Source organism: Carcharhinus amblyrhynchos, chromosome 6 (assembly GCF_965287045.1).
Source record: "Carcharhinus amblyrhynchos chromosome 6, sCarAmb.v2.hapA, whole genome shotgun sequence".
NCBI classification, from domain to species: domain Eukaryota; kingdom Metazoa; phylum Chordata; class Chondrichthyes; order Carcharhiniformes; family Carcharhinidae; genus Carcharhinus; species Carcharhinus amblyrhynchos.
In genome coordinates, this window is record NC_137329.1 from 23800511 (window position 1) to 23826868 (window position 26358).

A 26358-nucleotide genomic window follows, 5' to 3' on the forward strand; every position below is an offset into this window, starting at 1 on the left:
GGGCCAAATGACCTCTTTTGCACTGTAGAATTCTATGATTCCATGATTCTATGAACAATATCAACAATTATGAGATAAAAACTTCAGGATTGCATATAGACTTGTTCTCTTTATTTAAGAAGAGACATGCTTATAAGCAGACGAATTAGAAACAGGAGTAGGGCACTCTGTCCCTTGAGCCTGCTCTGTCATTCAGTTAGATGTTTCCACTTTGAGAGGGAAACTAGGACCAGGAAGCACAGTTCAAAAATAACAGGGCTCTCATTTAGGATGGAGTTGAGGAGGAATTTCTTCTTTCACGTATCGCTAATCTGTAGAATTATCTACTCCAGAGAGCATTTCAGGCTGGGTCATTGAACATATTGAAGGCTGAGTTGGACATATTTGATCTACAAGGGAATTGGGCACTGTGCAAGTAGGAATGCGGACTTATCGAATAGTGGAGCAGGCAGGGCCAAATGGATTATTTCTGCTCCTATTTTTTATGTCCTTGTGTAGAGCAGGGGAGCTATTCACTTTGTCCTGGCTAATATTTGTCTCTCAACCAACATCACACAACCCAGATCATCTGATTTTATCATATTGTGATGCATGGGAACTCGCTATGTGCATTTCCTAAATTCCTGGATGATCATAATTCAAATTGGCCTCAGGTGCCTTGGAATGTCCTGATGTCAATGAAGACATTACAGTAAATGCAACTTGTAAGATTCGATAATAGTATAATAACTTTGTATAGGACAAACTAATATTTATGAACTTTTAATTTAGCCACTTTTAAAGTGGTCAGATGGAATTTTTGTTGGCTAATTAACCAAGGTAGTTGGGGAACAGGGAAACAGTTTTTTGCAAAGAAATTTTTTTTCATTGTTTTATGATGGAACTCCTTTGTCTTGAGTATAGACTATCTTAATGGTCAGGAAGGCGAATGGGATGCTGGCCTTCATAGCGAGGGGGATTGAATATAAAAGTAGGGAGGTCTTGCTGCAGCTGTATAGGGCATTGGTGAGGCCGCAGCTGGAGTACTGTGTGCAGTTTTGGGCGCCGCACCTGCGCAAGGATATTTTGGCCTTGGAGGGAGTGCAGAGGAGGTTTACTAGGCTGATACCGGAGTTGAGGGGGTTGAGCTATGAGGAGAGGCTGAATAAACTAGGCTTGTACTCATTAGAGTTTAGAAGAATGAGGGGAGATCTCATTGAGACGTATAAGATGATGAATGGGATGGATAGGATAGAGGTGGAAAGACTCTTCCCGCTCAAAAAAGACAGTAGGACTAGGGGGCACAGCCTCAAGATAAAGGGGGGGCGGTTCAGAACGGAGTTGAGGAGGAACTTCTTCACTCAAAGGGTGGTGAATCTCTGGAATTCTCTGCCCGTTGAAGTGGTGGAGGCTGCCTCGCTAAATATTTTTAAGAAGCGGGTTGATGGGTTTTTGATAAGAGAGGGGATTAAGGGTTATGGGGAGAGGGCGGGAAAGTGGAACTGAGCCACGACAGATCAGCCATGATCTTATTGAATGGCGGGGCAGGCTCGAAGGGCCAGATGGCCTACTCCTGCTCCTATTTCTTATGTTCTTATGTTCTTATGTTCTTAATGACCAAATATGATTGGGTCTTTTTAAATCAATTTGAAGGAATATCTAAAATCAGCTGAACTTAAGATGATCGTATGTTTAAAAAAATCATGACGTGCATTAATTGATTGGGGCAGCACATTGGCACAATTGTTAGCACTGCTGTCTCACAGCACCAGGGACACAAGTTCTATTCTCATCTTGAGTCATGTCTGTGTGGAGTTTGCACATTCTTCTCATGTCTGCGTGGGTTTGCTCCGGGTGCTCTGGTTTCCTTCCACTCTCCAAAGATGTTGTGGATTAGTTGGACTGGCCATGCTAAATTGCCCCTTAGTGTCAGGGGGACTAGCTAGGACAAATGCATGAGGTTATGGGGATAGGGCCTGGGTAGTCAGTGAAGACTTAATGGGCCAAATAGCTTCCTTTTGCACTGTAGGATTCTATGATCTATACCAGAGAGGAAACCTTTAGTCTCTGATGCTATGATAGTAAATAATCTTAACTGTTGATTTGAATAGCTTTAGTGTGGCCTTGGGTTAAGATGTATTGTGCTGATGAATTGGGTCCCATGAACAACAGGGAGAGTGAATTTGGACCTTTTCCAAAAATTGAAGGAGGAATGGGAGACTGAAAGTAGAGAAATCATAACCTTTGTTGGCACTGTGATACTATGGCTTCTGTGGGTATGACTACATTGGACATAGTTCATCATCACTTCAAAGACAAATGAGAGACATTCTGTCCTGACAATACCAAGAGTTCCTGGGATATTGAGAGATGAAAAACCTCACTATTTCTTGTTAATTATATGTGAAGTTTTGCTTAGTAAATTCTACTTGATTCATAGATACCAATTATTCATCCCCTACAAGTCAAGCACAACTGAGAGCAATAAAAAATATTCAGACCTTAGAATTTGTTTTTTAAAAAAAACAGGGATTTATACCTCAAACCCTTCAATTTTATGAAGTCTTCTTCTTTAAAACTTTCCTCTTTCACTAAGCCTTTGGTCACCTCTCCTGATGTTTCCTTATTTGGATCAGTGACTATTATTGCATGATGATGCTCTTGTGATGCGCCTGGGGTGGTTTATCTCATTAAAGGTGCTGTATAAATGTAATTGGTTCTTGTTGTAGTAAAGCTCCTTCATGCAGTTCATTTATTTGCTTAAATAATTTGAGATCAACATGATGGAGGCATCATGAAGGAAATTAATGATATGTGTGAGACATATATGATCTGTGAATACCTGGGATGGGGGTGGTGGTGTTTAGAATGTGGTGCTTGTACTAGAGGACAGGTGCAAATGGAAGAGGGAAAAAGTACTGACTAAGCAGATCAAGTTCTAATTGTCAAGCAGCCTTGGGGGGGAAAAGTAGGTTGAGAGCAAGGATAAAATTACATTACCAGACACAATATGAATATACCAATGTCACTTTACCACAACTGAGGAAGCAGTGCAAGCTGAAAATTATACTTTTCCCCCCTTCATGTGATATATATTTTTGAGTTAACACATTTCTGTTATTCTATCAAGAGTTTGAGCATATTAATCATTTGTTTCCTTCTCTCTTTTGCAGTTTAAATGGTGATCTTAATTGTAAGTTTGGAACTCCTGGCATGGATTGATGAGGCCTGCATTGAGTAAAAGTTCAGTTTATCTCTTCCTAATCATAATCACATGAAGGGAGACCTTCAGTCAGCTTCCACTCATTCACGCTCTGCTGCCTCACAGCGTCAGGAGCCTAGGTTCAAGTCTCGGCTTGGTCACTGTGTGGGGTTTGCACATTCTCCATGTCTGCATGGGTTTCCTCCGGGTACTCCGGTTTCCTCCTACGTTCCAAAGATGTGCAGGTTAGGTGGATTGACCATGCTAAGTTGTTCCTTAATATCAGGGGGATTAGCAGGGGAATTACATGAGATTAAGGGGGTAGGGCTTGGTGGATTGTTGTCTGTGCAGACTTGATGAGGTGAATGGCCTCCTTCTGCACTATAGAGATTCTATGGTTCTTTGATTCTATTATCACATTATTGTTTATGATATTTTTAAGATGAATTTTGTTGCCTCCATTCTAGTGAAGCTAATGTTGACTGCCAGATCCATATAATGTCAAGCCAATTTTAAGTGGATCTTGATTCATGAGCTCTTAGCTATCAGAATGTATTCATGAATAAAGAAAGATAAACTCATATTGTTATAGCACTTCTCAGGATGTCGAGAATCCCAAGCTTTACAGCTGATGATGTGTGTTTTGAAAGGCAGTCACTGTTGCAATATAGGAACCACCTTCACAAATTTGCAGACAGTAAGCTCCCACGGTGTGATAATGACCAGTTACGGCTATGTTGGTCAAAGGACAACTATTGACCAAGACTCATAAGGGAAGGGCTCCCCTGCTCTGCAGCCAACAATGCTGTGGGACTTTTTAGTGTTAGCCGAAGACAGGTTTCAGTTTAATCTCAGATCCAAAAGGGAGCACCTCTGCCAATGAAACACGACCGCACTCAAGTAGCAGCTTAGTTAGGTGTTCAGTCTCCAGAGTAGGACATGGACCCATGACTTTAAGACTCAAACGATCGAGTTATCACCCGAGCCAACACTCAAGTGCTATGGGAGACCCCTGCTTGGCCGTGGCATTGGTAAGACTGGGAGGGGACCCCTTCACTACCCTTCTAAACCAATTCCCGAGTTAGTCTTTAAAGCTGCTGAATATTAACTCCTGATGCAGAAGGAACAGCTGAAAATAATTCTGATAACCCTCCCTCCCCCATCTAATGAGGTTATGGCTTATCAATAATAAACGAGCCTTCATTTCTAACCAGACTGCTGGAAATCCAATAGGGAACCTCTGGCTTAGTTTGATCAATGTCTTACTATTGTCTATCGAGACCCACCCCGCCACACTTCGATTTTGTTACAGAGAGATTGAAATAAAACCCGGAAAAAATTCAATTCCATGTGACCAACCTCCAAACTAATACACCACTGACAATAATCGTATCTCTTGCCTTTAATGATACAACTGACACGTGGGTAGATGGTAGGCCATTCAGTCCCTTTAACCTGTTCTGCTGTTCAATTAGGTAATGGCTGATGTGTCCTTTAATTGTTCAGCATGACCCCAAAAATATGCCATTATATGTGGTTGGCTATGGCGAAGCTTCACTTCAATAACCTCCCTGAAGATTTGCCTCATAAAGTATTGATTCCAAATCTTGGACTCATTTGTACAGTAAACATGATGGTGCCAGAGTGGGGTGACGTCTTGTGAGCTATCCCTAGCATACTCTCTAATTCTACCTTTTGCTCTTATCCTATGCTTTTACACCTGAAGACTAGCTCTTTTAAACACTCTCATAATATTCTTCTTAAATCTCTTAGAAATTTGAAACACTATGGCTGGAATTTTACCGTCCCGCCCGCAACTGGAATTGAAGTGGGCAACGGATGGACCGTGGAAAGGTCTATTGACCTTGGGCGGGATTTTACCGTTTCAGGATGAGCCCTTTATTCTGCACCCTTGCCTTTCCTTCTCCCCTATGTACTCTATGAATTGGGTGGCATGATGGCACAATGGTTAGCATTGCTGTCTCACAGTGCCAGGGGTCTGGATTTGAATCCCAGCTAGGGTCACTATCTGTGTGGAGTCTGCACGTTCTCCCCGCATCTGCGTGGGTTTCCTTCAGATCGTCCAGTTTCCTCCCACAATCTGAAAGGCATGCTGGTTGGGTGTATTGGTCATGCTAAATTCTTCCCCAGTGTACCCGCACAGGCTAGGACTGTGGTGACGCGGAGATTTTCACAGTAACTTCATTGCAATGTTAATGTAAGCCTACTTGTGACACAAGGCATTTTCACAGTAAGTTTATTGAAGTGTGAATGTAAGCCAACTTGTGACTAATAAATAAACTTAATAAATAAACTGAATTGCATATTTTGTCTGTATAATGCACAAGAAGCAATACTTTTCACTGTATCCCAATACATGTGACAATAATAAATCAAATCAGACCCCAAGCACCACATTATTTGAGGTCCCCTGGACCTAAGTGATTGGGATTTTTCTCTCTATGCTCCTGGAATCCAGAATAAAACTGAACCCCAGCCCTGCAAATGAGGCGTAGCAGTGATAATGTAGCCTACCCCACCTACACTTCAACATAATCCCTCCACGATCGGTGCTTGCTATTTTCAAGTCAACAGCATTCAATTGGAATAGGCTGCTGTGTGTGCTCAGTGAGTATTGCCACCCTGCTGTCAGGGTAATGTGTCCAGCCGCCCAATTATTCGGAGCGTTGGAATAGATTGAAACCAGGCCTGTAGACTCCATCACGTTGTTACTGCCAATAACTTCATAGAAGCAGCCAGGGAGTTCATAATGTCCTTCTGTGGGTTCACTTCTGATTAAAACATCCATCACCAGTCTTCTGGCCAAATGGTAGAGTCATGTTTGTGCAGAGTTTCATGTTTTTGTACTGTTGGGGAGTGGCCTGTTGCTTTAGTCTAGCACTTTATAAATTATTAATGCACAATTGTGCCTTAAAAGACCAGTTGTGTGATGACAACAAAAATAAAGATCCAGTTGATTTCAAAGTTGAGAGGTGGCTGGCACTACCCTCGTCAACATGTCTCCTTATTAGTAGAATCATATGTTTTTCTTGTTTTGAAGTGAAAGTTTATGATGATTTGCTTCCTGGTCCTGTGTCATTTTAAGATGTGCTAACTCTGGGGAGAATATCTTATCGGATTGATGCAGCCTCCCCGTTTCTGTACATTCAGATTGGAGCGTGAGCAGTCAGCGGAGAGTTCATTTTCTTTAAAAAAAAGGGCAGGGTTATTCCTTAAAACTTGAATTGCCCTGAACAACAAAAACGCTGCTTCTGAAGTGTTGCTGGAATCACCCTGTCTCACGTCGCAACCAACCAGAATTATGTGGCAAAACATATCTGGTAAGGTACCTAACTAACCTCTTTATATTGGGGAGAATGACAATTTAATTTTTAATACAAGAATAGGCTTTTAATGCATTTTAGGATGATTCTCTCGCTAAAGTTGCATTTGCAGTGAGATTGACTGATAGTTCAAATTAGCTAGTTTAGCTGCATAGTTCATATCATCTTTCTGAGGGAAGAGGGGAGAAGTGCCAATCTTCCAAATTAAATTATCAAACCCCAGCCCTGTCCCCCTTTCACCCACCCATTTCCCCTCAATTGCCTTCCCAATCCCCTTTTCAGTTCTTCCTGGTCCAGCAGCTTAACCCCAGAGTTGAGAGATATTGCAATTAAATTGACAGCCACTGTTCAGTAATATATATAACTTGCAATGATCTGTATGTTTCAGGATTGAATGCCTTTTACGTGCTGTTTGAGTCAGTTTGAAAATAATTGTCATGGGATCAAATGTGACTGTTGTTGGGGAAAATGTCTTTCTTCTGTGCAAAAGTGGTGTTCATCAGTCAGAAGATGAGGTTTTGGTCCATTTCATTTTAGAGCAGCATAGTGGCCCTGCTGCCTCACAGCGCCAGGGGCCCGGGTTCGATTCCCGGCTTGGGTCACTGTCTGTATGGAGTTTGCATGATTTTCCCGTGTCTGTGCAGGTTTCTTCCAGCTGCTCCAGTTTCCTCCCACTGTCCAAAGATGTGTGGGTTAGTTGGATTGGCCATGCTAAATTGCCTTTTAGTGTTGGGGGATTAGCTAGGGTAAATGCATGGGGTTATGGGGATAGAGCCTGGGTGGGATTGGGCCAAATTGCCTCCTTCTGCAGTGTAGATTCTATGATTCATACTGGCCTTAATTTATCCTGGACAATGCGTATCTGTCTGTCTGAAGGAGGGTGGAGGTGAAATCCAGTTGATGTTAGGCAGGGTGGATTCAGAAAGAATGTTCCCAATGATGGGGAAGTCCAGAACTAGGAGGTCATTGTTTGAGAATAATTTGATTTGATTTATTATTCTCACATGTATTGGGATATAGTGAAAATATCCCAAATGTATAGTACTGTTTCTTGCACACCATACAGACAAAAATATACGTTCATACGTTTATTTATTAGTGTCACAAGTAAACTTACATTAGCATTGCAATGAAGTTATTGTGAAAGTATAAAGGGAAGAAGGAAAGAAGGGGGGTGCAGAAGAGAGTGTTACAGTCATAGCTGGGATACAGAAAAAGATCAGCTTAAGATATGCTAGGTCCATTCAAAAGCCTGATGGCAGCAGAGAAAAAGCCTTGGGTCCGTTGGTAAGGGGTTGGTAAACATTTTTTAGGACTGAGGTGGGGAGAAAGTTCTTCGCCCAAAGAGTGATGAATATGTGGAATTCACTACCACAGAAAGTAGTTGAGGCCAAAACATTGTATAATTTGAGGAAGAAATTAGATATAGTTCTTGGAGCTAAAGCGATCACGGGATATGGTGGGAAGACAGAATCAGGATATTGAATTTGTAGATCAGATTTGTAGATCAAAATGAATGGTGGAGCAGACTCAAAGGGCCGAATGGCCTAGTCCTGCTTCTATTTTCTATGTTTCTATATTAACTTAAAGTTCGACCCCACCCCCATGCTCCCGGGGTTGAGTCACAACCTTAGGCTCCATTTGGCTAAGTTACTTTCTGTGGGTTGCTGTCCACCAAAACGGTGCTGAAATAAACTGACGCAAAAGCAAACTATTACAGATGCTGCATCTTGGAAATGTGAAACAGAAAATGATCAGCAGGTCTGGCTGTCGAGTTAGACAGGCTTAACGCTTTCAGGTCCATGCCCTTTGGTTAGTAGCAGTTCTGAAACGCCAAACCTCAGGCTGACACGGGAGCTAACAGGGGACAAGGGGCCGAATCATATTCAATTTGTTCAGTTTTACCGTTCGTCTCTTAAATCTGCCAACCCCCTAAACACATTCTAACACTACATATCAAGCGTCCAAACATTTGGCAACAGGTAGATCATCCTTCTGACGTCTGCCCCTCACTTTATCTTCCCAAATCTTAATACCTCCTAAATTTTCACATTTTCTATAACCTTTCGCAAGACCATCTAGAATTGGAAGGGGACTGGGGGTGGGGTGGGGGGAGAGAAAGGGTGTCAGACTACTGGGAGCGTCTGAATCTCCACAACATCGCTTTCCTGATTTGCGAAATACTAATTTGCTCCTCTTAAATGGCATCAGGTCTGATTCAAGCCAAATTCCTTGTTACGCATTGCTGCTCCCTTCAAACCGACATCATGCACACTGGCGCCAAAGCCTAGGGGTAGGGGGTGGGGAGGATGAAGTAACTCATTCATTCTCATTTCTCAGATGGGTGGGGTAGAGAAATGCTTAAACGGGAGAGTTGGGGGGGGGGGGAGGAGGTTGCACTGAAATAAGTATGGTAGATTAAACAGGGAACATAAGCCCCACCCCTCCATCCCCAAGCCCCTTTCCCTCCACCACTTTTCTTGGCTTCCAAGTAAAACTTTATTTCGAAAGGGGCCGAAATTCCTCTGGGATCCTCCGGAGGAGGGAGTTGAAGAGGAACCACACTGAGTAATTAGCACGCCGAGTTTTTGTATATATATATATACTTAAGGCGGGCAGCTTTGTAAATCCCTTGCGATTGCATCTGTTAAGTGATAGCTAAGCAGCCGAGCTCTGGAAGCCATTTATCTCCGATGTACGCGAGCAGGTCACAGCCGTTGCTGTTGGACAGTGGAGAGCAGACTGGGACTCAGAGCATGGAGCGGCTGGGACCTCCCTTGCAGCATTGATCATATCAGCAGCAGCAGCAGCAACAGAAAAAGCTGCCTCCGGCCGACAGAGGAGAGGTTTGGTGTTGGAGGGGGGAACTGGGGAGGCGGGGGGGGGGATGCAGCTTTGAGAGACAAGAGGCCAACAGCAGCTTGCACACACACACACACACACACACAGCCCGGCAGGGGTGCGGCTGGGAGCGCCCAGTTTACCGAGACAGGGTAGGAAATCAATGGTGCTGTCCACGGTGCTGAAGCTTTTGATGATGGGGCGACAGAGGCGCGGATGAGCAGCAACTCCTCTTCCCATGTCCTGTGGAGCGGCCGTTGAGCCCCATTCAGAAGGATGTTGATGGGAAATGACTGGAGACAGGGAGGACGAGCTTTGTCAGAAAGCGCTCAATATAGTGACCGAACTCTGCTTTAAAGGACTGGTGGAACACGAGAGCTGTCTGGATTTTTCTTACTACCTCCGGGATCGAGGCCGACCACGCCATACAGATTCAGGTACAACATTTGGGCTACAGTTTGCTCCTTTCCGACTTGTGTTAAAAGTACAATTCTTCCCTTGCTACTTGTGGGGATGAATAGATTAATCCTTAATTTTGAATCGTATTAAACTAATCAACATGTCCTCTGTACCAACCAGTATTGACTTCTCTCCCATCCAAAGGTAAATTACCTGAATCGAATTCTTGGTGATTGTCATGTCTACAATGATGTGTTGAGTTGATCTCCTGTATCTAGGCACTGAGAACCACGGCACCTAAAGGGTTAAACTGCCGTTCCCATTTGAATTGGTTCTCCAGTTAATCAAAAGTGACTACACCCAAGTGTTGCTTAATAAAGTTTATGTAGTGGCGTGATGCCGAACTGTTATCGGCAACTTATGCTACATTTGAACTAAATGTATAACTATCTGAAGTTGTTCTTTATCACCGAATGGAAGCCAGTCTTAGAAGTTAATGTAATTATAAAATCAGTCTCTTAAACCTGTCCAAATTCACTGGGGAAAAATATTTGATACACTGTGGGGATGGTACCAAAATGTAGGTCAGTCACCAATATATTCCTCCAGTTACTAATTGCTTTAAAATGAGCCCTCACCTATCTGGACTGTGTTGGGAGAGAGGAGGAGGAGGAGGCATAAGTTGTGTTTTTATTAAGAATTGAGTTGGGATGGGCTGGCTTGACAATGATACAGCGCTGCTGTCATAAACCCGTTAAACTGCGACCATTTAATCGGGGTTTGACATACCTTCTGTCGCTTTCTTTCTGCAATCTTCCACCGCCAGACTCACAGGCCGCTGCCGAGTCTCCAGACACAATCGATAAGCGAATAGTTTAAATTAAAAAAATTCCATCCGACATCGTGCATGTTTTACAAACGGGGTGAGTGGCGGGAATGCTCACCCCGACAAGGGAAAGAGTCAGCTTGGGGGGGGGGGAGCAAGAAATTTCAGCCGCAAAGTTGGAGGCGAAACTATTCGATGTTTGCATTCATTGCACGGTGTACAGCCACATTCTATATTAAGCCAGCCTTGATTTATGCGACAGTGTTAAATACCAGTCTTCATATTAATTTAGCTACAGCTTCAGAGCCGGTGGCCACGCCCTATTACTTGCCAATAAGATTCCCCTACTGTGCGTATCACAGAATAAGTCACGTTTTCTTGAAGTGATAGGGAAATCAACTTAATCATAATTATTACTTGTTCATCCAGCTCATTCATTTATTGGAGTTGTCTCTGGTTAAAGATGGGGTTGTTGCACTGGGATCTGGAGGTTTGTAACCCTATATATATGATGAACATGTAATGACCCCTCCTTATGTTGGTATGGACTATATTAGATGCGTTCCATAAATGGAGTCAACCGTGTCTTAAAGTTAAACGGTCCATACTTTCTGAGTGTAGTTGCTTTTTTTTAAACGTTGCATTTTCTTTTTGATGAATTAAGCAGACAGCGATGCTATCATTATAGTAATGGTAAATATATCAGCTTTGGAGAGGGGAATTGGATCGGGAAAGCTTTCAGTGTTGTACTTTCACTTCTGGGATCCAGCATCGACTCCATTAATTAATTTGTGTTACTGGTAATTCACTTCCTGGTAGATGCTTGTGAGTCAGTATATCTTGGCATTAATTTGCCACACCGATATCAGGAAGTTTTAAGGATAGCTATCTTACGGAATGAAACAAAAGTATTATTTGTGTCGTAGGGAATAATTTTTTATTGTTTTGGCATTTTGCAGGGAGAAATATGAAGTCTGTTATTTTTGATCTTTCAAGTCATATGTGGGGCTTTGGAATGCACTGCCTGAAAGCGCAGGGGAAGCAGATTCAATAGTAACTTCCATAACATCCATAACAAGTTGTATTTATATCATACCCTAACATAATAAGACGTACTTCACGCAGAATTATCAAAAAAAATGACAGAGTCGCATAAAGGAATATGAGGTCAGGTGACCAAAGGCAAGGTAATTAATCAGTATCCTAAAGATGGAAAGTAAGGCTGATAGACAGAAAGATGTGAGGAGGATATTCCAGAACTTCTGGCCTGAATTAGGTACTTATTTGAATAGGACAATGTTGTAGGGTTACGGGGGATAGGGCAGAACCATGGGATTAATTGGCCAGCTCCTTCAAAAAAGATACAGTGGGCCAAATGGGCTGCTTCTGGAACTGTATCTGGCCGTAAAGATGATTTCTGTCGTGAAATCGCAGACATGTATAGCCCAGTTTAACCTATTGCCAATTTACTGAAACCAAATTTGACAACAGGAATACTTAGAGAGCAGAATGCCAGAAACCAACTTGGCAGCCTTTAACAAAAGTTATGTTAATGGTTGAAATGAAGAGCTTGTGTTGAATAATATGATTTGTCTCCTGATAGCATTATATGTATCATTAATTTGATCTATTCAGAAGAGGTAATACCCACCTTTTTGGAGAATTTCTGCCACATTAAGAATCGTTCATGTCGTCCTTTTACTAGAATGGCCATTAATGAACTCCAATTACTTACAGGGTGGCACGGTGGCACAATGGCTAGCATTGCTGCCTCACAGTGCCAGGGACCTGGGTTCGACTCCTGGCTTGGGTCACTGTCTGTGTGGAGTTTGCACATTCTCCCTATGTCTGCATGGGTTTTCTCCAGGTGCTCTGGCTTCCTTCCCACAATTGAAAGATAGGATTAGGGGGATTGGCCATGCTAAATTGTCCATTCGTGTCAGGGGGACTAGCTAGGGTAAATGCGTGGGGTTATGGAGTGGGGCCTGAGTGGAATTGTGGTCAGTGCAGACTTGATGGGCTGAATGGCCTCCTTCTGCACTATAGGATTCTATGATACTTAATCTACAAAAATAAGGGAAAATACCTTGCTATCTATTCTATCGCTCTCTCCCTCCTGCAAAAATCTCATCTTCCTGCTTTTGCAATTTCATTCATTCTTGCTTTGAGTTGGCATTTTCTACAATTATTGAGAAGAAGAAATGGAGAAAAGTTTATGAAATACCTGTTCTGCAAAACGCAACAACTCTGTGATTTTCTGACCTGATGCAAGCTGAGACTCCAATACATAGGGAGTTCTGCATTATCAGAAGTTCTTTCAATGAGATGTTAAGTATGTTCAGGTGAATATAAAAGATCCTATGGTGTGTCAAAAGAAAAGTGAAATTCTTACATGCACAAAGCATCTTTCACAACCTCAACTATGTTCCCAAACTCTTTGCAACTAATGAAGTAATGTTGAAATGTAGTTACAATTGGTATGTAGGGAACATGGCTGCATTTTGTGCACAGCAAACTCCCAGCAATGGGATAATAATGTGGGGTGGGATTCTCCAGCCGTGCTCACCCCAAATCCAGAGAATCCCACCCGAGATCAATGAACTTTTGTGTGGTCCGTCCTCAGCCGCTATGCTTCCCGTGGTGGGTAAGATGGGAGAATTCCCCCTGTGATCTGATTTTAGTGGTGTTGGTTGGAGGACAAATATTGGTCACTGGTATATTGGGCTGCTGATTCTTCAAACTGATGTCATGAGAGGTTTTTATGTCTACCCAAGAGGCGCAGATGTAACTTTAGTTTAACATGATATTCAAAAAGGACATGTCCAACAGTGCAGCAATCCCTCAGTACTAAAATGAAGAGTCAACCTTGATTTTTTTCCAGTTGTGATAAAAAATTCATCAATCTGAAACATTGATTGAATCTCTACAGTGCAGAAAGGCCATTCAGCCCATCAAGCCTGCAGCGACTCTCTGAACGAGCACCCTACCTCGGCCCAATCCTCCACCCTAACCCTGTAACTCCTTGCATTGATCATGGTCTATCTATCTATCTTGTACATCTTTGGACTGTGGGAGGAAACCTGAACACCCAGAGGAAACCCACAGAGACATGGGGAGAATGTGCAATCTCCACACAGACAGTCACTCAATGCCAGAATCTAATTTGTGCTGTTGGTGGTGTGAGGCAGCAGTGCTAACCACTATGCAACCATGTCATTCAAACATTGATCCAATCTTCTGCTCCCAGTGAACACCAAAAGATTTGTCAGAAATGACAGAATTGGAAGTTCTTGGGATATATGCTACAATTGCAATCTGATTCACCATAAATGGTTTCGTGGGAGCCCCTGTTGATGGTACCCTGGGATCTATCAGCAATAAACCTGGGCTGTGTGCCCAGGAATTACCTCATATTTTTCCTGATTTAGTTACAGCTGTTCTTCCAGGAGCACAGTGCTGCTCACTCAACCTCCAGCACCCCACACCTGCCCCTGATCCCACAACTTCTTAGTCCCAACAATGTCACTTGTTGGGAGGGGGGGAGGTGGAAATTGGTATTGAAGGCAAATGTGTAGGTGGATGAATGGCAAAAAGGTGTGGAGTTAGGGGGAGTTAGAGTGAAAACCTGATTAGAAATTACCTTTGAAATGCTTGACAATGCAGAATTGAAGGTAGTTTTCAAGAGGGAGTGCCTTCAGTCCATGACAACAAAGTGAACGTGATTTTGCTTCAGCTAAGCTTCGTGACTAGGTCTTGCATTTCTCATTGGCAATTGATCCACACTGCAGCCAGGAGAGGAAGTTCCCACCACAGCCAATGGGAATAAGAACAAAGAAAGTACAGCTCAGGAACAGGCCCTCAGCCCTCCAAGTTGTGCCGATGATGATGGCCCAGCTAAATAAAAATTTCTGCCCCTAATCAGTCCTTTCCCTCCATTTATTCCCTATTTATGTATCCATCCAGATGCCTCTTAAATGTTGCTAATGTGTCTGCTTTCACCCCTGCCTCTGGCAGTGCATTCCGAGCACCCACCACAGTCTACTTGAGAAACCTCCTCCGCACATCTCCCTTAAAATTTTCCCCTCCCACCTTGAACCTGTGACCCCTTGTAATTGGCACTTCCACCCTTGGAAAAAGCCTCTGACTATCCACCCTGTCTATGCCTCTCATAATCAGGTCTCCCCTCAGCCTGTGTCTTCCAAGCAAAAACAATCCTAGTTTATTTTACCTCTCTTCATCGCCAACACCCTCGAGACCAGACAACATCCTGGTGAACTTTCTTTATGCTCCCTCCAAAGCTTCCACGTCCTTCTGATAATGTGGTGACCAGAGCTGCACGCAGTGCCCCAAATGCAGCCTAACTAAAATTTTATATAGCTGCAACATAATTTTCCAACTTCTGTACTCAAAGTCCTAGCTAATGAAGGCAAGCATGCCACATGCCTTCTTAATCACTTTGACCACCCGTGTTGTCACTTTTAGAGAATTGCTGACCTGCATGACAAATCCTTCTGTGTGTTAATGTTCCTAAGGGTAAGAATGCAATTTTAAAATGCATCATATGTCACAGCTTTGCTGCTCACAGCATGATCTACAATTGAGCACCTTGCTAGACTATTCCAGAGGGACTCACATTGCTCTAAGTCTGGAGTCACGTAGAAGTCAGATGAGATCAGGACAGCTGATCTCCTTCCCTGAAGGGCATTAGTGAACCAGGTGGGTTTTTACAATGATCAAGAGTTACATGGTCACTGATCAATGTTAAAAATTCAATTCCAATACCAGAGGTTGCATGATTGAATTTGAACTCTTGTCTCAATATCCTTTTTCCAGGCCTTAGCTTACGAGTCTCGTAAGAACATAAGAACATAAGAAATAGGAGCAGGAGTAGGCCATCTGGCCCTTCAAACCTGCCCCGCCATTCAATAAGATCATGGCTGATCTGTCATGGCTCAGTTCCACATTCCCGCCCTCTCCCCATAACCCTTAATCCCCTCTCTTATCAAAAACCCATTAACCTGCGTCTTAAAAATATTTAGCGAGGCAGCCTCCACCGCTTCAACGGGCAGAGAATTCCAGAGATTCACCACCCTTCGAGTGAAGAAGTTCTTCCTCAACTCCGTTCTAAACCGTCCCCCCTTTATCTTGAGGCTGTGCCCCCTAGTCCTACTGTCCTTTCTGAGCGGGAAGAGTCTCTCCACCTCTATCCTATCCATCCCATTCATCATCTTATATGTCTCAATGAGATCTCCCCTCATTCTTCTAAACTCTAACGAGTACAAGCCTAGTTTATTCAGCCTCTCCTCATAGCTCAACCCCCTCAACTCTGGCATCAGCCTAGTAAACCTTCTCTGCACTCCCTCCAAGGCCAAAATATCCTTGCGTAAGTATGGCACCCAAAACTGCACACAGTACTCCAGCTGCGGCCTCACCAATGCCCTATACAGCCGCAGCAAGACCTCCCTACTTTTATATTCAATCCCCCTCGCTATGAAGGCCAGCATCCCATTCGCCTTCCTTACCACCTGCTGCACCTGCAAGCTGGGTTTTTGCGACTCATGCACAAGGACCCCGAGGTCCCTCTGCACCGTCGCCTGCTGCAGTTTTTCTCCACGTAAAGTAAAGAATGGTTACAGCGCAGAAGGAGACCAACGGGCTGGTTATGTCTGTGCTAGGCCTCTGAAGGAACAATTCACCTAGAGCCCCTACTCTGTCATTTTCCCCGGCACCCTACAAATGTTTCTTTTTCAGATAATGGTCCAATTCTTTATTGAAAGCTCCATTGGCCCTGTCTTCACCATATTCTCATGAAGTGCGTTCCAGCCCCTACCCACTAGTAACATGAAAACAAAATCCTCATTCTACCATTTCTGTACTGCATTGTCCATTTTGGTTTTTATTCATATTGTCTACACCTTCTGAAAGGCCACTTCGGTCACTTTCTTTCAATGTGGAAGAGTTCAGTTTTTACCATGGTAACCAGAGCTGAACACAATATTGAAAATGATTTCAGAAGTGTTGTGCTTCACCTTGATTTGACTTTGATTTGATTTATTATTGTCACATGATTAGTGTACAGTGAAAAGTATTGTTTTTCTAGCTTTATACAAACAAAGCATACTGAACATAGAGAAGGAAAGGAGGGAGCTCAGAATGTAGTGTTACAGTCATAGCCAGGGTGTAGAGAAAGATCAACACAGTGTGAGGTAGGTCCATTCAAAATTTAGGGAAGAAGCTGCTCTTGAGTCAGTTGGTACGTGACCTCAGACTTCTGTATCTTTTTCCTGATGGAAGAAGGTGGAAGAGAGTATCTCTGGAGTGTGTGGGGGATCTTGCAAACAAGGCCTCAATGTAATAAGGTGTTTCAGTGTTATAGTCTGTCTTGACAATATTGCTCAGCAATCCATTTGCTTTAATTGATTGTTGCTTTACAATGCCTGGACATGGTCAGTGTTGAGTTAACTATTACTCTCCTCTAGCTAGGTGAGTTCCAGCTGTTAATTTTTACCTTGATCAGGAAGTGGCCAAAGGATGCAGGATGATTGACAGATGTTTTTTTGAGGAAATGGTTTTTTCCAGTGGGATTTTGCAGTGTTCAGCAGTAGGTACATTGTTTCTGCTGGTATAGGAAAATAGCAAATTGAATTTAATCCAGTGTGAGGTAATGTATTAAAGGAGGACAAACAAGACAAAGGAATACACAATAAATGGCAAAGTTCTGAGAAGTGTAGAGGAGTAGATGGGCCTTGAAGTTTATGTCCACAAATCCCTGAAGGTGACTGGACAGATAGATAAGGTAGTCATGAAGGCTTACAGATTTGCCTTCCTTTATTGGCTGAAACCTAGAGATTAGGATCAGGGTGCTTATGCTAGAATTATATAGAGTACTAGTTAAGCCACATCAACAATGATTGTAACAACGCATAGCAACAACTGACCATGGTTTCTTTGACAGGGACTTCAAAGCCCTCAATGTCTACTATCTAGAAGAATAAGGACAACAGGCATACTGGAACACCAGCATTGCAAGTCACATGCCATCCTAACTCACAACTATATGCACTGGGTAGCTTTTGTTAATGCATTACAGGAAGGATGTGATCATGCTGGGGAGTTTACAATGAAAATTTATAAGGCTATTTCCAGGAAAAGGGAATTTTAGATATGAAGAAGGATTGAATAGCTTTGGGTTGTTTTCAGTGGAACAGAGAGGGCTGAGGGGAGAATTAACTGAGATCAATAGAATTATGAGGTCTAGTTAGAGTGGAGAGAAAGAACCTATTTCCCTCAGCAGTGAGGTCAGTAATCAGGGACAAAGACTTAAAGTGGTTGGTAAAAGATGGGGGAGAAGTTGAGGAACAGTTTTGTTCACCCAGAATTTGAGGGAATCTGGAACTCCCTGTCCGGAAGGCTGACCGAGGCTGTAACTCACATTGCATTTAAAAAAATACTTAAAGTTGTGTTTCAGTTTACTTCAGAATAACAGTTGTAGTATTAAGAATTGATTCCTTTTTAAAAAGTTGAGTTGTATATTGTTTGTTGAATGTGGCCTCGTGGTCTTGCTTGCTTATTTTCTGCGGTATCTTTTAAGAGGGTTCACAATAAAGCCAGAATTCCTCACAGGCCGCATTCCCAACCAACTGTCAGTCATTTAGTAATCAGCTGCATTTTTGCAAAGGGAAAATGATCAAGAAGAAAGAAGTTGAATCGGGAAAGTGCCCCCAGATTGTCTGCAAGTATTTCACCACCAGTAAATTACTTTGGAAGTGCAGTCATTCTTTTATTTCGCCAATGCTTTTGTGTACGGCAAATTCTAACAAACAAAGGATTGCCCCATGGGTTATAGCTATTAGGGAAGATTGAATATGCTGCTGAAGACCTCTTCTGTAAAAGAAAGCTGAGGGGTGACCTTACAGAGTTTTGTACAATCATTAAAGAGTTTGATGGATAGATGTGAGGAAGATACAAGCGCGATGAGATATTGGGGCCATAAATATAAAATAGTCACTAATAAATTCAATGAGGAATTCAGGAGAGATTTCTTTACCCACAGAGTGATGGGAATGTCAAACTTACTTTCACAAGAAATGGTTGAGGCAAATAGCAAAGATGCATTTAAAGGGAAGCTGCAATAACAAAGAAAAGAAATAGAAGGTTATGCTGATATCTTGAGGAGGCTGGTATGGTACATCAACATTGACAAAGACTTGATGGTCCAAGCGGCCTGTTTCAGTGTTGTATGTTCGATGTGAATGGTACAAATAACCAGTTAATCTGTTTTTTGATGTGGTCGGTTGCTGGGAGGATGATGGTAAAGGATGACAGACTTCACTTATGTGTAAAACCTTGAGAAACTGATATTGTCCTCCTTAGGGCAGAGGAAGTTAAAGGGAGATTTATTGAACTGGAATTGAGAGGCCTCAGTAGACTTAATTAAGAAGAACTGTCTCCAGTGATAGGAGGGTCAATAACCAAAGGACACAGATTTAAGATAATTAACAAGAGAACCAGAGGGTAGATGAGGAGTATTGTTTTTACATAGTTAGCTTACTTTATCTGGAATGCACTGCTTGATAGGATGATTTGAAGCAGATTCACCAGTAGCATTAAAGGGATTTGGAAAATACTTGAAAAGACAACATTCTTAGGGCTTTGGGGAAAGAGCAGGGGTTAATTGAAATGTTCTTTCAAAGAGCTGACACAGTGGGCTGAATGGCCTCCAGTGTTGTATCATTCTATGCAGATAGAATAAATCCCCATTCCCTTAAATAATGCTTTGGCGTTCTTTATATCTAAACAGAAGGACAGCATGCCTAATGACACCAAACTTCCTCAGTTCTGCATCCAAGTGTTAGCTGAGATTATCTGTGCCAATCCTGGAATAGCAGATGAATAGGCCACCATCTATTCACCATCAATATTAACTTCCTAATAAAGACATGAACAGATCAAACTGACATTGAGGAGTGAAGTCATTAAGAACTGTTAAAACCAAACTGAAATTCTTTAGTTAATTTCTTGAACTCTTTTCGATTAAAGTCACACTTAGCATTTACTCCAGCCAAGCATACTCATTTCCTCATGTCATTTTTGCTGAGGCAATGGCATAACGGTATTGTCACTGGACTAGTGATCCAAAAACCCAGGGTAATTCTCTGGGGACTCGGGTTTGAATCCCACTATGGCAGATGGTGAAATTTAAATCCAATAAAAATCTGGAATTAACAGTCTACTGATGACTATGAATCCATTGGCGATTGTCCTAAAAACCCATCGGGCTTATTAATGCCCTTTAGAGAAGGAAATCTACCATCCTTTCCCAGTCTGGCCTACACGTGACTCCAGAACAACAGCAATGTGCATGACTCTCAACTGCCCTCATTTCAAGGGCAATTAGGGATGGGCAATAAATGCTGGTCAGCCAGCGACGCCCATGTCCCATGAATGAATAAAAAAAAATGAGTTTTTCTGACTGTTGTATTGTGGTTGACTCTCAAATACCCTCAGGGATGGGCAATAAATGCTGGCCCCATCAATGACACTCACATCCCATGAACAAATAAGAAGTATATAAATTACAGACAGTTTACAGTGCAGAAACAAAACATTTGGCTCACCTGGTGCTTGCCACTGTTTGTGCTGATCAATGTACCCTTCCATTCCTTTCTCCCTCATATACCTATCAGCTTCCCTTTAAATGCATCAATACTATTTCCCTCAACTACTCCCTCTGGTAGTGGGTTCTACATTCTCACCATTCTCTGAGAAAGAACATAGAACATAGAATATAGAACATAGAACATTACAGCGCGGAACAGGCCCTTCGGCCCACAATGTTGCGCCGACCAGTCTTATTTTAAAAAAAAAACAATGACCCACTAATCTAAACCAATCCCTTTTCGTCCATAAACCTATCCACCAATCTCTTAAACGCCCCCAAACTAGGCGCATTTACAACTGCAGCAGGCAGGGCATTCCAGTCCCTCACCACCCTCTGGGTAAAGAACCTGCCCCTGACATCCGTCCTATAACTACCCCCCCTTAATTTAAAGCCATGCCCCCTCGTGCTAGATTTCTCCATCCGAGGAAACAGGCTATCACCATCCACCCTATCTAAACCTCTAATCATCTTATATGTTTCTATAAGATCCCCTCTTAGCCGCCTTCTTTCCAGTGAAAACAACCCCAAATCCCTCAGTCTCTCCTCATAGGACCTCCCCTGCATACCAGGCAACATCCTGGTAAACCTCCTCTGCACCCTCTCCAAAGCCTCCACATCCTTCCTGTAATGTGGGGACCAGAACTGCGCACAGTACTCCAAGTGCGGCCGCACCAGAGTTGTGTACAGTTGCAACATGACGCTGCGACTCCTAAATTCAATCCCCCTACCAATAAACGCCAAGACACCGTACGCCTTCTTAACAACCTTATCTACTTGATTCCCAACTTTCAGGGATCTATGTACACATACACCTAGATCCCTCTGCTCCTCCACTCTATTCAAAGTCCTCCCGTTAGCCCTATACTCAACACATCTGTTATTCCTACCGAAATGGATTACCTCACACTTCTCCGCATTAAACTCCATCCGCCACCTCGCGGCCCAGCTCTGCAACCTGTCCAAGTCACCCTGCAAACTTCGACACCCATCCTCACAATCTACCACACCTCCGACTTTGGTGTCATCAGCAAACTTACTAATCCACCCAACTATACCCTCATCCAGATCATTAATAAAGATTACGAACAGCAGTGGCCCCAAAACAGATCCCTGAGGCACACCACTCGTAACCGAACTCCATGATGAATAATTACCATCAACCACCACCCTCTGTCTCCTATCTGCTAACCAATTCCTGATCCAAGTACCTAAATTACCACCAATCCCATACATCTGCATTTTCTGCAGAAGCATACCATGGTGAACCTTATCAAACGCCTTACTAAAATCCATATATACCACATCTACTGCCTTACCCCTATCCACCTCTTTGGTCACCTTCTCAAAGAACTCAATAAGGTTAGTAAGGCACGACCTTCCCGCTACAAAACCATGCTGACTATCTCTAATCAATTCATTACTATCTCTAATCAATTCATTACTATCTCTAATCAATTCATCAATTCATTTCTTCTGAATTCCCTGTTGGATTTTTTTGTGTCTAATATTTATGGTTGCTAGTTTTTGTCTTCTACTTGGTGGAAACGTCTTCTCTTTATCTACTCCATCAGTTCCCTTCATTATCTAAAATATACCTATTACGCTCTCTTTGGCAGAGAAAAGAACACCCACCTGTTCAGTTTTTTCTGATAGCTATAACCACTCTAGTATAATCTTTTTTGCACAGTGTCACCTATATTTTAGCTCTGACCAAGACTTTGTGGAGAACATGGCAATGTACTGAGAACATAAAGTTCTATGTTAATAGAAATTGGTCTGTTCTTTTTTATAGTGGAGTAATTCTTTCCTCTTACAGCAGATGCAGTTCCTCAGTGTTAATAACATTCTTCCTCTGCCAACTTTGGCACATTCTCACAAAGGCCAAAAGGGGCACCCACGTCAGAATTAACATAGCACACTGTGCACTTTGAAAAACTAGTTAACGCATGTTCCCATCAAAGCTGGCATTAGTTCGTTCTAAACTGAACACCTTCTAAATATCCATGAGGTTCGATGTGAATTCCCTATATAAATCAATGTAATATTGGCAAAGGAATATGACATTCCTCTATTTTGCAGGTTTAGTGGAACAATATAATAAAACCACTTACCACCAACATTAAACTAGCAGATGGGCAAGTATCATACGGGCATGTTAAACATTTGTCCAATGATACCAAGAGGCACTAAAGTTCCAGTATCCATTTGCAATAATCTAATTAATGAAAGAGTGCTCTGAACATTGGCTGTAAGAAGTATCAACAATCTGCTTTATATTTAGTTATTCACCAAGTTCCATTTTCCAGATATTTATAAATGACATTTTGTTGCAATACACCCCTGTGTTGGGTGAGAGGATTGACAGAAATTTGGACCAAATTACAGGATTTTCTTCTCCTGATGAAGATAGGTTAACATCTTCATCTGTCAGTCAGCAGAATCCTCCGAAACGCGCACACAAAATGTCAAAACAGATAAATGAGAGTTTCTGCAGCTTCGTTCGCTCCAATCTGATGAAGGTCATGGATAACACTCAGATGAATGAATTCTATGAAGCAGGAACCTTATAGGCAATTAAATCCGCACAACTGTGCTTGCAATCTAGAAACCGTTTAATCACGATAGACTATTAAACACTTTGTTAAACATCCTGACGGAGGCCTATAATCAAACCAGGATTACCACCAGTTTGGACTTTTATAAATCAATAAGGGTTTCTGGTTGCCAGCCAAAACTTGGCAAAACTATTCCCTCTGATGGGAGAATCAATAATGAGACAACATGACCTTAAAATCAGAACTAAGGTACTTAGGAAGGAAATCAGGAAGAACATATCATCTGAATTGTTAGAGAAACCTGGAACTTTCTTCCCCACAAAAAGTCAATGAATACTGGGAAAGAATTGAAGCTTTCAAGACTGACATCAATAGATTTTTTTGGTTGAGGGGCAACAAAAGATGTGGAGCTAATGTGCATAAATATTATTAAGGTACAGACCAGCCTTGATCTAATTGAATGGTAGAGAAAGTTTGAAGGAATGAATGGCCTTCTCCTTTTCTAGTTTGGACAAAGATGGAAAATTGGGAAAAAATTTGCAGGATAATCTTTTCTGAGGGTGATTTGTGTCCAGGAGACCAGCAAGATGCTACAAAGCAGTGTGTCATCTATTTTGATGAAGCCTAAGGATGCAGATCCAAATGTTCCACCAATTAAGTGGATCATGCCTGATCACTGTCTTAATTCCATCTGTCCACTTTGGTTCCAGAGTGATCAAATTCTTTAGTAATAAAAAAAACTCTCAATTTCTGGTCTTGAAATTTTCAGTTGTACTCTTAAGAGTTTCAACAGCTTTCTGGGGGAGAGAGTTCATAGGATCCTACAGTGCAGAAAGAGGCCATTTGGTCTATCAAATCTGAACTGACTATAACCCCACCCAGGCCCAATCGCCATAGCCCCATACATTTATTCCAGCTAGTCCCGCTGACACTAAGGGGCAATTTAGCATGACCAATCCACCTAACCTGCACATCTTTGGTTCCAAAATTCCATTACCCTTTACACGAAGGTGTACTTCTTAATATCAATCCTGAATGGCCTAGCTATAATCTTAAAGTTGCATCCCCACCAGAAGAAATAGCTTTTCTTCCTTAACCCTGTTGGGCTTCTTAAGGGCAATTAGGGATGGACAAAAAAGAGATGCTCATATCCCAAGGAATGAATTTTTAAAATCCTTTAATCGTGTCAAACTGCTTAAGAGAATACTAACCTGGAACAGCAATTGTGAGCCAGCATAACTTTAAGGGAATTAAGGGTTCTGGGGAGCAGGCGGGTGAGTGGAACTGATCCACTTCAGATCAGCCATGATCTTATTGAATGGCGGGGCAACCTCAAAGGGCTAGATGGCCTATTCCTGCTCCTATTTCTTATGTTCTTACGTTCTAACTGTAATGCACAACTGGTTTGTAGATCACTTCCTCAGATCTAATTAAAATAAGAACATAAGAACATAAGAAATAGGAGCAGGAGTAGGCTATCTAGCCTCTCTCTGCTCTCCGCCTCCTATTAGACAACCAATCCTCTATCCATGCTAACACCTTACCCCCAACTCCATGCACCCTAACCTTCTGAAGCAACCTTTTGTGCGGCACCTCATCAAACACCTTTTGAAAATCGAGAAACACCACATCCACTGGTTCCCCTCTGTCTACCACACTAGTCACATCCTCATAGAAATCCAATAAATTAAAAAATATGATTAACCAAATGGGGAGGTGATGGCCTAGTGGTATTATGGCTAGACTATTAATCCAGAAACTCAGCTAATGTTCTGGGAACCTGGGTTCAAATCCCGCCATGGCAGATGGTGGAATTTGAGTACAATTAAAAAAAAATCTGGAATTAAGAATCTACTGATGGCCATGAAACCATTGTCGATTGTTGAAAATGCCCAGCTTGTTCACTAAAGTCCTTCAGGGAAAAAAAAAATCTGCCATCCTGCCGAACAGCACCAGGGATTTGATTCCCGGTTTGGGTGACTGTGTAGAGTCTGTACATTCTCCCCGTGACTGAGTGGGTTTCCTCCGGGTGCACCGGTTTCCTCCCACAGTCCAAAGATGTGCGGGTTAGGTACATTGGCCATGCTAAATTGCCAGGATGCGTAGGTCAGGGAGATCAGTGGAGTAAACATGTGGGGTTACAGGGATAGAGACTGGCGAGATTGTTGTTGGTGCAGTCTCGATGGGCTGAATGGCCTCTTTCTGCACTGTTCTATGATTCTAAGAATTTGAAGGAGGAAAATGTCAGTACACAGACTAAATTACCAGATCAGATAAGGGCAGTTGTTTAGTAAGATGCGTGCGTTGCGATAGAAGAATTATGGATATTGTAAGGAAAATTTCCAATATCATTTTTCAAAATAGTTTGCAAAAGAATAAATGTTTTCATTTTTTGATGGATGTTGTGTTAGGAAGCTGCAGTTTAAAAAGATTAGAAAGCAATTAAACTGGAATAAGGAGTATGGCATAAATGATGGGGAGCTAAATGAGATTGTAAGAAGAGCAGGATTTTTTTATTCAGCTGGAGGGAATATGAAGGAAATAAGTTTCAAGGAGCGGTGAAAAGAAAGAGTTTAAAAATATGGTTGGTCTCTGAGAGAGAAGATTGTCAATTTGTACAGTGTAATAATCTTACCGAGGCTAGTTTTCTGTCACCATCGCCTTTTATTTACAATGTGTTCAGGTGCCGCTCAGCAGCGAGAGGATACAGGTCAGCCCTGAGTCTTTCGACTGCTGGCCTGAATGGGGCCGGCTGGTTTTAAACCACCCCCCTCTCTGCCTCTTGCAGTTACTTCTTCCCTATTGGGCAAGCCTCCACTTGCCTAACAGGGGAGCTCGTATTCTACCTGGCAGCATGAGGGAGATCTATTGATCACACCCCCCCTGGCCATCATACCATCCAGGAAGATAGAAAATGGCAGAGCCTTTGAATAAGTGTTTCACTTTGGCTTTAGATATAGAATTCCTACAGTGCAGAAGGAGGCCATTTGGCCCACCGAGCCCACACCAACAGCAATCCTACCCAGGCCCCCTTCCCTCTCCTCAACCTCCACACATTTACCCCATTAATCCCTCTAACCTATGCATTCTGGGATACTAAGGGTCAATTTAGCATGGCCAATCCGCCCAATCCGCACATCTTTAGACACCCGGAGGAAACCGCACAGACACAGAGAGAACATGCAAACTCCACATAGACAGTGACCCAAGTCAGGAATCGAACCCAGGCTCCTGGAGCTGTGAGGCGGCAGTGCTAACCAATTGTGCCACCGTGCTGCCTTTACTGATGAGAATGTTATTAGATAAGAGATGAATCCTGAAGTGGTCAAAAGAAAGATAAGCAGTGGATAAACGGGAAACTTCACATTAATTAGTTAGGCTAAAGACAGTCAGAGCAATTAGGCCCTGAGGAGATACATCCTTGGACCTCCTGAGAGAGCAGGAAGGAGGTTGCTGAAGCTTAAAATTGATTGTTGATGAGTGCCGGCACGCCAGAGAATTGACAAGCTAAAGCTCTTTTTATAAAGGTGAAACTGAACTACTTGAGGTAT

At 42.5% G+C, this 26358-nt stretch overlaps 1 protein-coding gene across 1 annotated transcript in view; it reads left to right on the plus strand.

Moving 5' to 3' along the window:
- The first annotated feature begins 9655 nt into the window (after window positions 1–9655).
- Window positions 9656–26358, plus strand: part of syt9b (synaptotagmin IXb) — a 124903-nt gene continuing 108200 nt past the window's right edge. The window contains exon 1 of the mRNA XM_080191562.1: window positions 9656–9803. Within this exon, the coding sequence (XP_080047688.1) occupies window positions 9656–9803 (148 nt within the window). The remainder of the gene's footprint in view (window positions 9804–26358) is intronic.